The sequence below is a fragment of the Prunus avium genome, chromosome 5 (genome assembly GCF_965620075.1).
Source record: "Prunus avium chromosome 5, drPruAviu1.hap1.1, whole genome shotgun sequence".
NCBI classification, from domain to species: domain Eukaryota; kingdom Viridiplantae; phylum Streptophyta; class Magnoliopsida; order Rosales; family Rosaceae; genus Prunus; species Prunus avium.
In genome coordinates this window covers 15297290-15317648 of record NC_142288.1, presented here as the reverse complement: position 1 = coordinate 15317648, position 20359 = coordinate 15297290, and the positions used below count along the sequence as shown (strand labels likewise).

General features: G+C 35.3%; 2 protein-coding genes and 1 pseudogene across 3 annotated transcripts; 1 reads left to right on the top strand and 2 right to left on the bottom strand.

Annotated features, from left to right (window-relative positions):
* Positions 1 to 2318: 2318 nt before the first annotated feature.
* LOC110748719 (UPF0481 protein At3g47200-like) lies at positions 2319 to 5506 on the bottom strand. Its single transcript, XM_088252868.1, has 2 exons — positions 5281 to 5506; positions 2319 to 3948 (listed from the first exon to the last, which is right to left on the bottom strand). Exon 2 carries the CDS (start codon positions 3752 to 3754, stop codon positions 2540 to 2542), a length of 1215 nt encoding a protein of 404 aa, XP_088108994.1. The 5' UTR covers positions 3755 to 3948; positions 5281 to 5506; the 3' UTR covers positions 2319 to 2539.
* Positions 5507 to 14235: 8729 nt separating this feature from the next.
* LOC110748634 (cucumisin-like) lies at positions 14236 to 18163 on the top strand. The gene is made up of 10 exons (XM_021948595.2): positions 14236 to 14426; positions 14971 to 15071; positions 15260 to 15357; positions 15459 to 15702; positions 15806 to 16319; positions 16408 to 16511; positions 16590 to 16805; positions 16907 to 17018; positions 17138 to 17351; positions 17450 to 18163. The coding sequence occupies exons 1-10, from the start codon at positions 14304 to 14306 to the stop codon at positions 17983 to 17985; spliced, it is 2262 nt and encodes a 753-aa protein (XP_021804287.2). The 5' UTR covers positions 14236 to 14303; the 3' UTR covers positions 17986 to 18163.
* Positions 18164 to 18471: 308 nt separating this feature from the next.
* On the bottom strand, positions 18472 to 20325 carry LOC148294386 (uncharacterized; annotated as a pseudogene). Its single transcript, XR_015836093.1, has 2 exons — positions 19516 to 20325; positions 18472 to 19188 (listed from the first exon to the last, which is right to left on the bottom strand). The product of XR_015836093.1 is annotated as an uncharacterized LOC148294386 (transcript).
* Between the last annotated feature and the right edge of the window lie 34 nt (positions 20326 to 20359).

Here is a 20359-nt window from a genome sequence, read left to right as displayed (position 1 = left end):
GCATATAACAATCAACAAAGCTTTTCGTTTCCTTACAGAGTATATAAAAAGCCTTTCAACAACATAGGCTTTTTCTTCAGATTAAGGAAACGAAGGGTAAAACTTGAACAAGGCAATAACACAAAGCGATAAAACTAGCAAATAACTACAGAGTTGTACCATAAACCCAAATCACACACCAATATCCATGGGCATAGAATATTTTGTTAAAACTTCCCAAAATCCAGCCACAGTGCCGCAAAGAGAAAGGAAAGATTTATTATTTTTAATTAATTTGTAAGTTCCTCTGTTCTATCTTTACTTTAATTAAATTTTTTTATTGTTATTTTATTATTCCACGTGGCGCAATATGTGTGTATTCATGTCGACGTACTTTGCTATGTCAATTTTTTAACGGAAGGATTGACAAATTGATTAACAAATGTATTAAATCGATACAAAATTAAACATTTTATATGCGACTGAGATGAAAAATCAAACATTATTGGCTCAATGTTTGATCACAAAGAAAAGTCCATATCTGGATTAAAATTTAAATCGAAACATTTTTTCGGTGGCTTTGCTCGTATATCTCTCTCTTGTAAAAGTCAGTAGCTTCCTCTCTCTAGCAGTCCGCAGCTCCTCCACTGCTTTTCTTCCTTCCATCAACACAACGATTAGTAGTATAAATAATAGTGCAGCAGAAAAAATTATACCTGAGAGCTTCTCGTGCTGATAGCGTGTTGTAAAATGAACGGTATATGTGAGAATATTGAATTGCACGTAAAGTAAATGGGATACAATATTTAAGGAGGTTCGGCCATGCCTACGTCCTCGAAGAGCAGTAGCAGTAACTTTTTCACTATGTAAAATAATAGAGCTACAACTTTAGTGTTTACAATATCTCTGACTCACTCATATTTCTCTCTGCTCTCGTTTCTCTCACTCTTCTTTCTATCTTCCTTTCTCTCTGCCTGTGCTTTCATTTCTCTTCTCTAATGGTGTGTCACATTACAATGAAGGGAGGAAGTCCATTTATAGGCAAAGCCTCTTGGCTTCCCATGGATGTGCAATTATTTCTTCCAATATGTGAACTCCACTTCTACAACACCTTCATCATCACTTTACCCACTCAGACAACGAGTCTTCAAATGAATAGTTAGTGAGCTCTGTAAACTTTATTGACTGCACATGATAGAACACACATCAAGAATATACAAGAGCACATCTCCTCAATCCGATCCCTTCATACACTCATTCTAGATGGGGTGAATTCTTTTGTGTGGATTGGCTTGATCGGTTGAGCAGGGGCACTTTGTGTTTTATATGCATCTGCCTAGGAGTCTCTTCCATCAAGAAAAACTCTCAAGCAGTCCTTATTGCATTAGGAAATAAAAACCCTAGTCCATATTTAATTAGGAATCCCTGTGGCCCATGTATTTAACTTAAACACTCATACAAAGGCTACGGGCCGAGTGGTAATTGAGTCCTTGATCAATATTGAGCCCAAGACAACCCTATGATGATTAGAAGACCACTTAAGTAGGTAATTGGAATAATCCAACGTCTTACAAGCTCCACCACATTCTTTAAAACAATTTCAAGTAAAATGATGGAAGTGGACACAAGTCACTTTTTAGGGCTCACGAGTTGGAGGGCATAAAATAAATGAAAGGGGCCCAAATTGGTTGGGAGTCAATGAAGGGCGGACGACATGAAACAAAAGTTCCCTAGTATGATATGCCATATAATAAATGAGGCCTCACTTTTGGTTATATTTCCTTGTTCAAAAGAGTCGAAAGTTTAGACAGGAGGTCTCAGAGATAACATCATTTGTGTGTGTTGTGAGAAATATCCCTCCTCTTTGATTTAAATTAATTTACAGATTTTAGTTTTTATTTAATAAAAAATAAAATGTATTAAACATGAGATATGTTCTTGTAACCGGGAACGACAAAACCTTGCCAAAATTACATCACCATTGAGACGTCTGGCCATCATAACTACTTTGCACTCATCAACGCTCTTGGATTCTCCAAGTCTACCGAGTATCCTCTTACGCCTCTTGGGTGTAATGCACCCAAACCCAAACTCACACCCATCATCCATCACCCTCTCTTCTTCTATTGCCCCGTCAACGAATTTGGAGTGCCATCTCCATTTGCATCCATTTGTCAGTTAATTCAGTTCAATTCAATCTTCTTTTTCTTCTTATGTATGGAAATGGAAGCACTACTCTTTTCACACTATTATGCTTCTTGTAAGAGCAAAGGTTATGGGGTCAACATATGACCACAATGACGCGTTGACCAAACGTGGTGTGTAAGTAGGTACAAGTCTGGCAAGAGAATAGCAAGGTTTCTTTACTAGAAAATAACTGGGTTTTTACACCCTCATCAAAACATAACAGAACAGAACACACAAATATTAAGTAGGCTAGCAGAAGCTACTGTTCACAAGTTTCTAAAGCTCACACACAAAAGCAGATTATTACATATAGGGATATCCAAGCTTATTAAGCGTTGGTAATTAGTACTGAAAAAAATTAAGCAAAAATTAATTAAGGCCACTGAATAGTATATAGGGTCTGCACTAGGGTGAGGACCAGGAGGATAAAGGCCGCGATGAAAGAGACGATTCTCCATGGGGTAGAAAAATAGTCACGCCTCAATATTTCCATAAACTTGGGCCATTTAGACTTGTAATACTCATTCACATTGTCAGAGAGACCACTGTAGTAATAACATATGACGGTGGTGTCATCGTAAAGCTTGTTGAAGAATTGGGCAGCATCGTCCGGGTTCAACCAATTGGCCAATATTCCTTTGTCACAAAGAAAATCTATATCCTCTCTAGAGTCGATGAGGTTATCCATCAAAACTGCGTAGGATGTTATCTTGTGCAGGCGACTGTGGTGGCATTGTTCAAAGGCGATGAGGTTCCTGAACAGAGGCTCTATCCTCTCATCAATTCCCAACGGTGGAATTGTAAAAACCCCGTTTTTGAACTCTATGTTCATTATGCACTCTCCCTTTCCCTCTTCCTTGTTTTGGCATTTTTTGAACCGAACGCCTGCCTCCGAAAGAGATGTCGCGTTTGGGATCCGTTGAGGCAATTTTGGCCCCTTCTTTTTCTGCTGCTCTTTCTTTTCCTGCTGCTCTTCCTCAGGCGACTTCTTATTTAATCCAGAAACGATCACGGCTCTTATCAGATCAAGTATGTGCAAAATCTTACATGGGAGCTCGAAGCTGGGGTTCAACATCAGGTTATCCGCATCGGATTGCTTGAAAAAGTTGAGCACAAGTGAAGTGAGGGAGTAGCCTCTTTGGCTGGGGCTATTAGCAGTTAGGTTGTCCAAACACTCCAGCACTGACCAAGGTAGCTGATTTTCTAGCAGCAGAAGATCATGGTACAGATGTTGCTGCATGCAGGACATGTTGAAAACAGGGTCGTCTTCATTTAGGTCACAGTAAATTGCCTTTCGAAATAATTCTAACAGGAAGCAACCGTCAAGTATCATCATTTCTACAAAGTCTTTTTGATCGAGATCACCAACCAACGGGTCTACTGCGTAACAGTCGTGGGCGCTTTTGGCCAACTCCATGATGACTTTGATCAAGCTCTCCAAACTCACATCCTTGGATGAGTCGAGAAGGCAATATAAATACCAACGTTTCACATCTTCAAAGAGTTGGAATTTTTTATTGCCGCGGTGGAAGGTTCCGATGGAGACAATGTTGGGTTCATAGGCCTGTTTCTTTTGTCTCCGAATCATCTCGGGAACTTTGAAGATGCAGCAAGAAGAAAGCAAGGGTGAATCGGGACGAAGCTTCGCTTCTATGTTCTATTTCAATTCTTCAACAGTGGGTCCATCGTTTATAAGAACGAACGAAGTCTCACCATCAACTTTACTGCATTTTCCTTTGTCACCTTCCATGATTGTAGATATATATGCTTTGCTTTCAATATCTGAAAACAATTGTCCTAAAATAATTAATGCTAAATTATGCTACTTCTCACAAAACATAAAAGAGTAATTAATGCTAAATTATGCTTCTTCTCACAAAAATAAAATAATAATTCATGCTACATTCTGATTCTTCTCACAAAAATAAAATAATAATTAATGCTAAATTCTGCTTCTTCTCACAAAAAAAATTAAATAATAATTCGTGCTGATACAAAGTTGAAAATTCACACCACATGCACAGGGCCCCACTTTTAAGAGGGCATTCAAAATATTATATTATGTATATTAATGTTATTTTATTGAGTTTAGGTCCAATTGAGTTTTTTTATTATTTATTTAAGAATTAAGAAAGAGAATCCAACAAAACAAAAGAGAAGTTGTGTCCCATGAAAATAAATATGTTCTTGTTTTGGTTTTTATTTTCAAATTTTTCTAACATGAAAAAAATATTAATTTACTATATTATTCTTATTTAATAAAAAGTTTCAATACTTAACTAACCGTATCAAAAAAATAAGAGCACCCAAAAAACAGTGGTGTGCGAGAGTAAAATATGTAAGCACAAATATTTAATTGTAAAACGTGGTAATTAATTTGTGCTTTAAAAGTCCAAGAGCACAAAAAGAAAACAGTGTCCTTTGACCAATTTTGTACTAGTACCACATAAGGTTTGCCATTGCAAACGGAAAAGAAATTTTCCAGACCAGACGCAGTAAATATAATTATACAACATAGTCCAACCCTTATACAAAGTACAAATTTTTTTTTTTTTAACCTGGCCTGCATAAGCCATATAGCCTTCTTTTGCAAGTTTCACCATTTCTCTCTTTTAAATTCTCAAAGTTTTAGTTCCCTTTCTTGAAGAAAATCTTTAAATCGATGAGTTCATTCTCATAAGATCAAGACAAATAGAAGTAAATAATGATGCAATAATATATATGGTTGAATTCTAATATATTCGTTGAAGTCTTTGTACTAGGATGTTTCATTGCTCATTTCGCATAAGACATCTAAAATCTCAGAGCCGCCCATTTTTATAAACATAAGTACTTTCAATTATTTTCTTAATATATAGATAGAGTGGTGAATCCAAGATTTCACTATGAGAAGTCAAGGTGTAAAAATTACCACACAAAAAAAAAAAGACGAAGAAGAAATACATTGTCTCAAAGCAAACTCATATTAATCAATGACGACACAAATAATCATCAATGTTCCAATAAGTGAAATCAATATCAACAAATCATTAATTCTATACATACTAATTTCAATTAAATTAAAAACATCATACATTATATATCATTACTTGGGGCTTAGGGTTAAAAACTGACTTGAAATTTGAGATATTTCACACTAATAGGCGGCGGTAGCTTTGGTGGGACGACGCCAAGAGCCCAACGGCAGTGGAAGCAGACGGTGGAAGTTGGGGCTTAGTGTTTCTGCAATTGAGGAAGGAATTAGAAACTGGGTCTATTTGTACAGTAAAGATGAAGTGTGGAACGAACATAGATATTTTGACTCCAAAATGTTATTAATAAGAATTAAAGCTAGTGGTACCAATGAAAGCTGGCATTAGCTTTGACAGTTTGGTTTGCGGTATTTCTTAGGAAGTTGCATACTCCAAGTGGATAGCCTAATCTGACCGCTTATTTCATTTTCGTTGAATCTAACGGCTATCATTTGATGACCGGATTACCTGATAGGCATTAAAATACTAATAACTTCATCAAAACTCGTGCAGTCGGACTCTTCGACCAAACACAAAAAACACTCCCTCAGTCGGACTTTGAAAACTCCCTCTTTATTTATATGGAAAATACTAGGGAGACCAACTTAGGAGACCAACTTGGATACCAACTCTCTAATAGAGCGTGGGACCCATTGTATTGGTGGGCTCCACCTCTATTAGAGAGTTGGTACACAAGTTGGTCTCCCTAGCATGACCCTATTTATATTCCTTCCTCCGTGGGTTATCTCCATCTTCCTCAAAATTAAAAGAATAAAAAAATCTAAAAAATAAAAGATTGTATAGAAACCACCAGCCATCACGAACCCAGCACTACCTCCCTTGGTCGACGCCTCCCACCACGAATCAGTCAATTATACGAGCGGAAGGGATTTGCAAATAAGACTTGCTGGTGGGATATGGATCGCAAGTCCAACTGAACCCAGTCAACTTATGGGTAGATCCACAATCAACTTATATATTCCTTGTTTTCTAGAGAGAGAGAGAGAGAGAGAGAGAAGAAAAAGATAAACAAAGACGAAGAGGGAGGGGCGGTGGGAGGTGGTTGATGGTTCTTTTTCTTTTTGATTTTTTATTTTTTTAATTGTTTGAAATAATTTAAAGGGTATTTTAAGGATAATGGTGGGTGGGAAGATAGGATTGTGTTTTTTCAAATTTATATGGTGGGTGAAAAGATAAAGTGGGTGGGAAACTAAGACAAGAGGGTGGAAATACCAGTACTCTTATCAATGCATAATTGTATACCTCATATTCCGTTAGTTTGATAGGGGCTTTATTGTCATTTCTTCCCAACCCACCATCAGAAGCATGTAAAACCTCATATTGGGGATTGGGTTTTGTTGGAATTTTAAAAGGTTTTAAAAATTTAACCATTTTATTTATTTATTTATTTGGCTCTTTTATTTTATTTATTGTGGGGGGTTATAAATATTTAATATTCAGGTTTTATTTCTGGTTGGTGAATGCCTTAATTTTTTGGTTGGTGAAGGTTACATGTTTTTGGATGCCTATAAAAGGCCACTCCTCCTTCACATTTGAAACACACACAATACAGCATCAGAATATCACATACCACAATCACCACCATAAACTAATTCTCTTCTTTTCTACTTTTATATATATTCTCTGCTTTATATTATTATTTTGGCAATGGTTCTGTGACTTGGATACCCATATCCATCTATGAACGTGCTCATAGCGGATCTTTAGTTTGTGTACAAGGGGTTATATCTTGGACTCTTGTAGACCGTCAGTACCTGCACGTAGGAAGGCTACAAAGGCTTTAGAACAGCGTCTTTGACGTGCTTCACTATACCAAACTCACCTTCTTACTTATTATTTATTTTCCTTTTACTTACCTATTATTTTGTTTTCTTCAATTTCATTATACCTTAAAAGCTTTCCTATTTATTTATATGTTATTTATAATATAATGTTTTTGTGTTTGGCTTTACGGAAAAGAAAAACTATATTTTGTATATTTTTTATAACAATCTAAAGCCTTTGTATGTTAAAATTATTTTCTTTCCGTACTGTTGTAGGTTCTTTGTAGTTTACAATTGTTGCAATTGCATATCTATAATTATGTAAGCTCTGCACAGCAATTTGTTTTTTCCTGTTAAAATCTATTTAATTTTATTTATTAAAGGCATTTGGTAAAAGGCGTGTTGGTTTGAAAATGCTTGTGTGATGATTTGAATTTACTATTTGAACAACCAAACATGTTCTCAACCTTTTGCTCAAAGACCCGTTTATCCATGAGTTTCAGAGTTCTATCCAAATATTTTTAGTATTATTAGTTTGTTGGTTAAACATAATTATTGGTTTGTATAATTTTGAGGAAAGATTGTTTTTCTTGTTGCATCTTTGTCGTGCAGTGGTATATATATTGCAAAGTTCGTTGTGTACATTTGAAACCATATATGAGATATTTTAATTGTTGACTTTATTTCAATAGCGTTAATATATTAATGTTCTAATCATATTATTGCTGATTTTGGATATCAATTATCTTTGGTTTTGGAAAATGGATCAAATTACGTTATGTGTGGTGTCTTTTGAGTATTTGATATAAATATACATATATATTGCACTAACGATTGTGTTCAAGGTTTATCTTACTTATGGGAATAGAGATTTGTGTGATTTTCAAGTGGGAGTTATAATGGAATCAATATATCAGAGGTCCAATATCATATACCGCGAGTTAAGTGCTACTAGCTAAACGTGCAACTCGCGAAACAGCCGACCGCCTCAGGCGTTTTCCTGCCGCCTCGCTCCGAAGAGCGCGAAGGCATGCCTTTGAAAACACTGGTTTGAATATAAAATCTAATATTGCATCAGTTTTAGTATTCAATTGTTATATTGATTCTTTATTTCATTTATAGCTATTAATTTTGTGAAAACAAGCAGAGAGTTTATGTGATATTATTGCAAGTTTTATTGACAATTGCTATCATTGCTTTAAATTTGGGAGAAAAACGAACAATTTTTTTTTAAGTATAAATGGCTAATACATCTGTTTAGGAATCAACCTCAATTTATTGAGAATTAGAACCTTTACATTTATTTATTTATTTTTAAATTTTTAATTTTGACAATTCTATTTTGTGCACATGTCCATATATATAATATCTATTTTATTTTATGTATTTAGTGGTCTTACTACTATATTTACTATGATTATTGCGTTGACATTGAATTGGCATTTGAGTACCTGCTGTTAGACTAGCTTTATGTAATATCATTTGAAATTGTAAGCATGCAGCTATTATTTTATTTTGATTGATTCGTTTTGTTTGTAATGGAAAATATAATTTGAATTTAGTGGTTTTGGACATTAGCTCCTTTTGATTCCGAAATTAGTTAATTGCTATTAACTTCTTTTGGAAGCTTTTGCATTGCACATTTAATTACGAGATTTTTATTTATTTTTAAATTTATGCAGCTTTAGTTTCAAAACTTTAATGTCAATTTCATGATATTTACGGCCTTTATTTTGACAGTAAAGTTGTTGATATTGTTAGGTGATCATTGCCTTTAATGTTCTGAATATTTATGCAATTAATTACATTTTGTTTAAATGTCTTGGATTCATTTTAAAGTTGCCAACGACTATATATTTCAATTGTGCAATCCTTCATATTAGTTACTCTAGTTAATTTTGATAAAATATATTGAGTGAACTAATGTTCTTTTGAGTGTGAAGTCTTGACAGCTGCCACAATGAGTTAATTGCCAGGAAGTGTACATTGTGAAACCTTCTGGAGAAAACTGAAATAAAATTATAAATTATATCACTGTAAGCGGCATTTAATTTTGAGTTTTGGTGTAAGGCTTTCAAACCCTAAATTTTTTTTAGGCATTTTTTACATTTATTTTTGTGAGGCTTTCTGTGGTTTCACTATTATATTTATAATAACTATCAATATGACTGTGAGTTGGCATATCTTATGAATTTAAAATTAAATAAAAATTTGGTACAGTCTTCATGTGACTTGAATATTCTGAACATCAATAAATGTATCATCATAACTCTCCTTTGGGATAAATTATGATAGTACCAATAATTAGCAGTTATGATGCATATATTTTACATTATTGGTAAGTGTATATTCCTAGTTAGAAAAACTTTGATATCTTTGGATATCCAAAACAAATCTAAATAAGACATATATAAGTTACCTCATTTATATCACCAATCATATGAATAGTGGATCCATCTCTTTGGGTCCATCTATCTTATGAATGATGAAAATCAATATACTCATGACGTTTGAACCTTGAAAACATTATAATGTTCAACCTCACTTATATGCATCCTTAAATCACAAGTAATTGAATAATTATCATTTAATTTGATATTCAAGGAACGTTCTAGCTTGACCACTTTGGTGACTAACAAACCATTCATGATATGAATGTCAAATTAAACTAACAACTGTACTAGTTAGTCAATTACATAAGATTAACTGATACACTTTAATGGTTAATCGATCATTAGATTAATTAACTTGATATTCAAGGAACGTTCTAGCTTGGCCACTTTGGTGACTAACAAACTACTCATAATATGAATGTCAAATTAATTTAACAACTGTAATAGTTAATCGATTACATAAGATTAACTGATACACTTTAATGGTTAATTGATCATTAGATTAACCGATAAATATATGACATGTTTAACACAGAAGTGGGCAATAGACCCTTAGATTGCCTCGCCTCATAAGACAAAGTACAGTGACAATGAAATACAATATGCTTATATTTATTATTATTATTTTTTAAATAACTTTAATTCACTGTACGTGTCAACACCAAGATTTATGTAGCATAAGTTTGTAAACGGCCATACAAAATAGATCATCTAATTACAAATTTCGTTGAATATAATCATAATTCTTCATTCGGTGCAAATATTATGCAATTTTCCCAAAATTAGTATTGCATAAAAGGAAACATTAGGCATCCAAATCAATTATGAAACCCTATGAAATTTACAACTACTACGATCCAAATCAATTATGCAAAACTGATTGATATGTAACCAAAAGCACTTACACCGAGACATAATATGCTTTAATAACATCTCATATATAAATATATATTGTATCTCTCTAATGCAATTAAAATACATAATTTCTGGCACATCCATATGATTGCATGTAGAACTTCTTCACCAATACAAATTTCTATTATTTATTTATTTATTCATTCTATGCATAGAGAAGCATGTTCAAACGACTTCATGGATACAGCACCAGAACCAAAAGGAAATAATATTCATAAGATTGACCATTCATACCGCCAACTAAATGAAAGTAATCCTTCTTGGTTTAATGGTACATACTTCATACGGCACAACCAATGCATACATATATATGATTCAAATGTATAAATCAAATCGAAAAATTCATAATGGAAAATCACGAAAGCTCTTAACCATGCTCTGATACCACATGTAAACTTAATATTGGGTCAAACCATAAGAACCCAATCCATGATCCAAGATCTTGAACTTCATGATTTTCACAATAGCATTAGGTGGAAATTCAATTAGACTTAAATTATATACATACCTTGAATGATTAGTCTTCTACCATATCAAGATATTTATCTTGAGCGATCCGTAGGCGAGCCGTCAGTGTGGAGGAAATAGATTTCTCTCTCTAGCATTTTGTATGTTAGAAAACCCTAATATGTGTTTTCATCGGTGTACACATAAGATGGGTATGTGCACTAGTATAGGCAGAGAGAGGACCCGTTTCCAAGTGAAGTCCATAATTAATTACCACCCATCACAATAATAAAATAAAAAACTACTTCTCTTTATTTGAGTAATATAATTATTTTGAATAATATTTATTAAACCAATTAAATAATTTATTTACCACATAGGTCACTTCATGTGGGCCACACAGAATATTTATAAAATATTCTTACATGTGAAGCATCAACAATTATCACACAAGCTGACAGCTTCTATGTGGTTGTGATATTTTCCAGTGTCATACGTACAACTTAAGAACTGTTCTATTCAAGTGAGGCGGGGCATGATGTTTGTTGAATATGATATCACATGGACTTTTCTTCCAACTCATGAAGAAAAAATCATGAGGCAATACTCCACCTCACATAATACAAAGATAATATCACATGGACTTGTTGAATATCACATGGACTTCTCTTGTTAATTAATAAGTGAAACTTCATTGAAAGACAAAGATAATACAACCACCAACAAGAACAAAGGCAGCAAGCAAGCCACAAGACGAGAGAACCATAGGGAACCAACCAAGTCTCTCAGTAACAAGAGGAAGAAAAATCCAATCTTACAACTAGAAGGAATCGTCTCTATGGAAACACCACCACACAGGTTAATTAATACAACCAGAGGGAATCGTCTCTATACAACCAGAGGGAATCCTCTACCGGTTCTTAATGGGCGCTTGTCCCTTTCACTACTACAAAAAAACACTTTGCGCGACAAAATAAGTTTGTTGTGTAAAGTACAATTTCGTCACACAGGGTTTGCGCGACGAAATTTTGATCGCGTAAGATCCATCTCGCAAAGCTTGTGGAGATAGGGTTTGCGCGACAAAACTAATCTTCGTCGCGCAGAGATACTTTGCGCAACAAACCTTAAAGTCTCGCAAATTTACTTTGAGCGACGAATCCTAACGTCAAGCAAAGCTACTTTGCGCGACGAATCCTAACGTTGCGCAAATATTTGCATGACGAAATATTCCAAATTTTTTAATTTTGTGTTTTAAATTTTTTTCATTAAAATAACTAATTTAATAGTTTGCGTGACAAAATATTTTGTCGCGCAAGGATTTTGACTTTTTGTTTTATTATTTCTCTTATATCAATTTAATTATATATATATATATATATATATTTCAAATTTTTATTTTTTAAATTTAATTTAATTGTATGATTTTATTTTTTTAATTAATTTAATTTAAATTGACATATTCAAAATAAAATTACATATGAAAAATAGTGATCAAATTATCCAATATATATATAATATTCAAAATGTACACATAAATTAACAAAGTACAATAATAAAATCCTAATACAAGCCTATTGTGGTGGTAGTGGTGGAGGATATGTTTCGATAGCGTCCTAATCCTCAACTTTAGCCGTCAAAGTCTCGACGATTCCCTACAAAAAAAAAAAATATGGTCAAATAACAAAAAAATAACATAAAATAATAACAAAAAATTGGCATAATCTCCCCTAAAATTGTTATACCCCAAATCCAACCCAAACTCCAATCCTCACCCTATACTCAACCCCAAACCCCGCACAAACTCAAAACTAACTCCAAAATAAATTTAAAGCTACTTAATAAATAACTATATATATATATATACACACACACCATTCAACGATCCAACCGTCAAACTTGTTTGTATATACTTCGAGATCGTATACCCCAAAAATCGCAAAAAACAAACATTCAGAGATCTAGTAACGGGACAAAACTTTTCGACGGTTATAAATGAAAAATCACAATTTAACGGTTATTTTAACTCTGACTTTGATGATTTTTTACAGCTACACTCCTTGACCCTATATGAATACAATGACTACATTTAATCTTCAATTTAAAATATTTACACTAGTGGATACCACAAAATCTTATGTTATATTTAACGAAAGTATAAATAAACTCTTAATTGTTAGTGAATATATTGTTTTGATGGCATACGAATTCTACGAAACTAGTTTCAACGATCCAACTGTCGAACTTGTTTGTTTATACTTCGAGATCATATACGCCAAAAATCGGAAAAAATAAACATTCAGAGATCAAGTAATGGGACACAACATTTCAACGGTTATAAACGAAAAATCACGATTTAACGGTTATTTCAACTCTGATTTTGATGGTTTTTTTTACAGCTACACTCCTTGACCCTATATGAATACAATGGCTGAATTTGATCTTCAATTTAAAATAGTTACACTAGTGGATACCACAAAATCTTATGTTATATTTAACGAAAATATAAATAAACTCTTAATTGTTAGTGAATATATTGTTTTGATGGCATATGCATTCTACGAAACTAGTTTCAACGATCCAACCGTCAAAATTGTTTGTTTATACTTTGAGATCATATACGCCAAAAATCGAAAAAAATAAACATTCAGAGATCAAGTAATGGGACAAAACATTTCGACAGTTATAAACAAAAAATCATGATTTAACGGTTATTTCAATTTTGATTTCGATGATTTTTTACAGTTACACTCCTTGACCCTATATAAATACAATGAACTAATTCGATCGTCAATTTAAAATATATATTTTCTAACAAAAACCCAATCCGAACTACAATAATATATTTTTCATACAAAAATCTTATCCGAACTAAAATGATAAATTTAAAGTTACTTAATAAATATATATACCGTTTAATTTCTTAAGTGTTATGTATACAAAATTAAAAAAAAACAAAAATAAAGTGATTTAGGCGACGAAATTTTTGGATTACGTCATGCAAAGATTTAAAAAAATAAATTTTTTATTTTATTTATTTTTGTAAAGACTTTGCGCGACCAATCCTAACTTGGTTGCTAAACACTTTGTGCAATGAAGTTTAGTGTTTCATCGCGCAAAGTCATGCAAAGATTTTAAAAATAATTTTTTTATTTTATTTATTTTTGTAAAGACTTTGCGCAACGAAACACACGTTGTCGCACAAGAGTTTGTGCAACGAAATTTATTTTCGTCACGCAAAACATCGTTGCGCAAAGGTTTGTCACGCAAAGTTACTTTGTGCGACGATGTGTGTTTCATTGCGCAAAATTTGGTCGCGCAAGAGTTTTTTTTACTAATGTTTGCTTGCCTTTTGATCTTAACTGTACATGACAAATTCAAACGGTGTGTGAACAAAAGAGTAGTGCACTTTTGGATATGGGCGGGATCAAATGTACGGATTCACTAGATATGTAATGCTCGGCTAGTATCAAAGCAAACATGTGAAACGCATGGCTACTTCTTAATATAAATATATGACGTTCTTGGATGAGCTTGCCCCATCTTTTCCAAGTAGTACGTTTTCTAGGTTTTGTAGTGAGACCCCCATAATGGATTTAGTTCCATGGTCGCGAAAAGGGTCTTTCCTTGTAGTGTGGTTTCTCCTTCTCAGCCTCACATGCACTCTGCTAGTAGATGTGACTCATTCTGCTGCTCATTCGGATACCAGAAAGGCATGGAATTCTCCTCTTTCTCTCTCTCTCTCTCTCTCTCTCTCTCTCTCTCTCTCTCTCTCTCTCTCTCTCTCTCTCTCTCTCTCTCTCTCTATATATATATATATATATATATATATATATACATATATCATTGTAGTTTAAAACTGGCTTCTATATACTTAGGGCCCGTTTGTTAACTATTTCAATTTTAGTTTTTATTTTTCATTTTCTGTGCCAAAGTATAGAGGAAAAAGAGGGAGAATGGAAGTGAGAATGAGAGTGGAGATGAGATTGAGAGGGAAGCTAAGAGGAGAGGATGGGAGGGAGGAGTGATAAAAGTGAAAAAAAAAAAAAAACTGAAATTTATTTCAAATTGTTTTCACTATTGTTACTCCTCAATTTCATCCTCCCTCTCATCCTCTCTCTCAATTTCATCCTCACTCTCATTCTCATTCTCATTTTCCTCTATACTCTAGCACAAAAAATAAAAACTAAAAGCTAAAGTTGAAATAGTTATGAAACGGCCCCTTAATAACGTTTATTATTATTATATTAATCGCAGGTTTATATTGTGTACATGGGGGACAAGCCAAAGCTCGACATTCCCACCACTACAACATTGCCTCTCCATGTAAACATGATTCAAAACGTAGTTGGCAACAGGTTAATTATCACATATATAATATAAGTTTACTGCCTTTTTTTGTTAGGATTAACGAGTTTTCTAGATGATTAATTGGTGACAATTATATAACTAATTAACATTACAAGGATATGATTTGCAATTTAGTAAACTATAGCTAGTCCCTATATAATTCCTAACTTGAGTTAACGTTTATGTTTTTGTTCAGCAATATTGAACAAGAACCTCTCCTACTGTACAGCTACAAGAGAAGCTTCAATGGCTTTGCTGCAAAGCTAACAGAGGAAGAAGCTCAGAAAATGACTGGTTGTGGATCGAGCTTTCTTTCCAATTTGCATAAAAAGTACTGACCATTATAAGTTTATATCTTACTGGAAGCTTGTGTGTGTGTGTATATATATATATAGGAATGGCTGGTGTGGTCTCTGTTTCCCCTAGTGGGAAGCAGAAGCTCCACACAACAAGGTCATGGAACTTCATTGGGTTTCATGAAAACGTGAAGAGAAGCACTGTTGAAAGCGATATCATCATTGGGATGATCGACTTTGGAGTTTGGCCGGAATCTGCCAGCTTCAGTGATGCCGGGTTTGGTCCACCACCCAAAAAATGGAAAGGCACATGCCAAGGCTCATCCAATTTTACTTGCAACAAGTAAGGCTAATATACTAGACCTGTCATGTTGGTAGATAATAAACGTAAAAATTATCCGTTTTATGTGATAATTGACTGACGTACTGTTGCTATGTTGAAACAGTAAAATCATTGGAGCACGGTATTACCACAATGGTAGACCTTTCGTCGAAGGTGACATCAAGTCTCCACGAGACTCGGATGGCCATGGAACCCACACTACATCAACGGCGGCAGGAAACTTAGTTAGCAAAGCAAGCCTATTTGGTTTGGGGTCAGGGACAGCAAGAGGAGGGGTTCCATCAGCACGTATTGCGGTGTACAAAGTAGGTTGGTTGGATGGTATTAGTGACGATGATATTCTAGCGGCATTTGATGATGCGATCGCGGATGGTGTCGACATACTATCTGTCTCCCTCGGACCGGCTTCTCCGGACGATTATTTCAGGACACCAGTTACCATTGGAGCCTTTCACGCTTTAAGAAAAGGAATTCTGACTTCCACTTCTGCTGGGAACGAAGGTCCACACCTCAAGACCGTCACAAGCTTTGCGCCATGGTGTCTTTCTGTGGCTGCAACCACCATAGATCGGAAGTTTGTTACCAAGGTCCAATTGGGTAACCAAAAAATCTATGAGGTACAATTAATAGAACCTATAGCTAATTAACCTGCCCTCACTTAATCAATTGAATTAATATATTAATTTGCTTCATTGGCGTATGTAGGGAATTGTACCAAACACATTTGACCTCAAGGACAAGTTCTATCCTCTAATATTTGCTGGAGACGCACCCAATAGGAAAGCAGGCTACGACGAGTCTACATCTAAGTAAATACAATTATACACGTTGTGTAATATTTATGAGATATAGTTTCAGTCTGATAATAATATGTTGCAATAATACAGGAAATGCTATCCAGGCACGTTAGACCACAATTTGGTGAAGGGCAAGATTGTTCTTTGCGATGGGACGACTGGGTATGGGGCCTATTTTGCAGGTGCAGTTGGAGTTATTTTGCAAAGCCGACCTGTTGCAGATGTGCTTGACCCTCTTCCCATGCCTGCCTCTTGCCTTGGTTTGGATAGTGGTAACAGTATTTACTATTACATTAACTCAACGAGGTACACACAAATATTATTTGTAACTTTTAAGCTAAAACAGATCAGAATAATGCTAAGCTAATTTATATATGATTTTGAATATTTTAATGATTAATTTGTAGGAACCCAACTGCAACCATTTTTAAAAGTACTGAGGGTATTGACACACTGTCCCCATATGTGCCATCCTTCTCATCAAGGGGTCCTAATCCGGTCACTCCTAACATTCTCAAGGTATGTACGTAATACTTGGAACTTGATGAACACTCAAGACTGTTTTATTTTATATATAATTAGCTAGCTAGGCTGCAGCACTTCATCTTTCCTTAATTTTTCTCCTTGTTATGTTGCAGCCAGATATAGCTGCTCCGGGAGCTTCTATTTTGGCAGCATTTCCTCCAATTGCCCCTGTTTCGTTTGTTCCAGGAGATAACAGAGTAGCATCATACAATTTCGTCTCAGGGACATCAATGGCTTGCCCACATGCCACTGGGGTAGCTGCATACGTCAAATCATTTCACCCCAATTGGTCTCCTGCTGCTATCCAATCCGCTCTTATCACCACCGGTAGGGCTGTGTATAAACGTGATCAGTTATTTTTAATTACGAACAATTTTTGTATAGCCTAACCACGTATATCTTGGATTATTTGTAATGATTTGCAGCTAAATCCCTGAGTCCCAATCTTAACCCTGAAGCCGAATTTGCATACGGAGCTGGCCAAATTGACCCTGTTAGGGCTCCATATCCTGGTTTGGTATATGATGCTACTGAACTGGACTACATAGAATTTTTGTGTGCACAAGGCTATAGTACCAAATTATTGCAATCTATTACCGGGCACAAGAGTAGCTGCTCATCAAAAACTAATTATGGAGCACTCAGTGATCATTTGAATTATCCTTCTTTTGCACTTTCCTCCTCGAATCCAAACTCCATCAGTGGGGTTTTCAATAGGACAGCCACAAATGTTGGATCAAAAGGGTCCACGTATAAAGCTAAAGTGATTGGTGCAACGAAAGGACTCGAAATCAAAGTTAATCCAAGCATTCTATCGTTCTCATCTCTCGGGCAGAAGCTATCCTTTCAAGTCACGGTAAAAGGGTCAATTCATCACAAATCCAGTGTCTCTGCTTCTCTGGTGTGGGATGATGGTACTTTCCAAGTCAGGAGCCCCATTGTTGTCTATGCTATATATTAAGTGGTGCATGGATCATGTAATCCTGTATTGATGTAAGAAGAAAAAGCAAATTGCACTACTGAGGATCAAATGACAGATTCTCTAATATTTAATATATATCGATTATGAGTGATGAGACTTTACTATGATGCAGAAACTTGAAATGTATCTTTTATTTTATTGTACATGTTTGGAGTGATACCATGCAAATCTCATCCCTTGTTTTTGTTGTTTTTGTTTTTGTTTTTTTAGAACATTTCCTATTGAGAGGGTTGATAATATATTAAACTCACACATAATACACGGATGCTAGGACTCAAACCCAGGACCTTTCCTAAAAGGAAGCATTTGCTCCAAACCAGTATTCTAGTGAGTCATTTGTTGTTCTGGTTTACTCTTAAATATTAATCTATTTCAAAATTGAGATATTGAATAATAAATGAGTTAATTCATTAGTTTTTCTTTTTAAAAAGAATAGTCTAATTCAAATTTGGGATTCAAGATGGCAAAAGTAAATGATTGTCGTTCTCCCCCAGCGGAAGAAGCACGAAAAATGGCTGGTGAGGATGGTGTTGTGTCTGTTTTCCCCAGCGGAAAGAAGCAGCTCCACACAACAAGGTCATGGGACTTCATTGGGGTTGTATGACAAATGATACTCTCTTTTTTTCCAGCTAAACCCATGAATGCCAATCTTAATTCTGATGCCGAATTTGCATACAGAGCTAGCTAGATAAACCCTATCAGGGCTCCATATCCTGGTTTGGTATATGATGCCGAATTTGCATACATGGTCACGAAAAGGGTTTTTCCTTGTAGTGTGGTTTCTCCTTCTCAGCCTCACATGTACTCTGCTAGTAGATGTCACTCATTCTGCTACTCATCCGGATACCAGAAAGGCATGGAATTCATATAAATATACATATATGTATCACAATGTATTAAATCGAAAGGTGCATGAGAAGAAATTGAACTAGATGGAAATGATAAACGAGTCTATTTGGCTAAAGGGCAAATGTCACAAACATGACTGGAATTGAAAGAAATTTCAGAATTTGTCTTGGTGAGAACTTGGAGAGGTCTGGTGGATGGGTGGCCAAGACGTTGGTGCCAAAGGTTGGATTGTTTCCGGATGTGGTGAGCTAGGATTAGGTTTTGGTCTTGTGCCAAGTAGTAGAGGACAATAAATTGCTTGCCCAGGCCAATCATCTTCCCCATAGTAGCGTCCTGCACAACACAAAAATGGGGGAAAAAAAATCACTATACATTGCAATGCATGTGTCAATTTGTTGACTGATAGTAGATTAACTTGAAATTGTGGAACTTTAAGCACTTCATCAAGTTTAATGTGTGGTGTAACTAGTAATGAGCCAATTGACTCAATGTGTGTCTGACCACCATCGGGCAATTGAATGGTGGATGACTTGGGCAAAAGCTGTGGATTTGTTAACTCAACGGAAGAAGTCACGTGGCCTGTGGCTCCACTATCAATAATCCAACATAATTTTGAGTGTGGAGCTACATGAGTCACGGGAGATGATGGTGTAGTAATACCTGTGGTATTTGCATAGTGTTATGGGTTACATTCATTGTTTTTCCGAAGCATGGCTATCAGTTGGTTGTATTCCTCTGTGGTGAATTTGGGATCATCGCTGGTTGGAGTCTTGTGACTTGTGTCTGAATTCTTGACACTCTCTGTCTTTGGCTTGGCATGATTAGTCGTTGGTTTCCTTCAGTTGGGTGGCTTCACCGACTTGCCATGCAATTTGTGGCCAGATGGGAACCCATGTAAATAATAGCAGGTTTCAGCACTGTGACAATCTTGATCACAGTATGAACAATGAAGGGGTGGTTTTCCCTTGTATGATTGATGAGATGATGCATCAACCTCTTTATTGCTTGTCACGCTCATGGCATGGTGGTTAAGATTGTCACGATTAAGGGATACCTCAACCTGTTTGAACAAGAGAACATGTTTTTCGTGTGTCTGGCAACGGATCCATCAACAGAATCTATCCACGTATTGCAGAATAGGCTTCGTTCAATCCCATGAGGAACTGCATAACTCTCTCCTTCTCTTCTCGCATGTTGAGCTTTTTGATTCCCCCACATGTGCAAGTTGCTGGTTCATTGTAGGACCCCCAACTCATCCCATAACACCTTCAACTTGGTGTAGTAGGTTGAGATGGATTGTTGTCCTTGTATGTGCTTTACGATTTCTCTTTTCATATGGTATATGCGTGAGTCGTTTCCTTGAGAGAAGCGCTCTCGCAGGTCGGACCAAACCTCTGCTACAGTGTTCGCGTATATGACCCTGTTTGCGATGTTTGGATGTATGGAATTCAAAAGCCATGAAAGGACCATGTGATTGCATCGTCGCCATAAAGGAAATTTCACA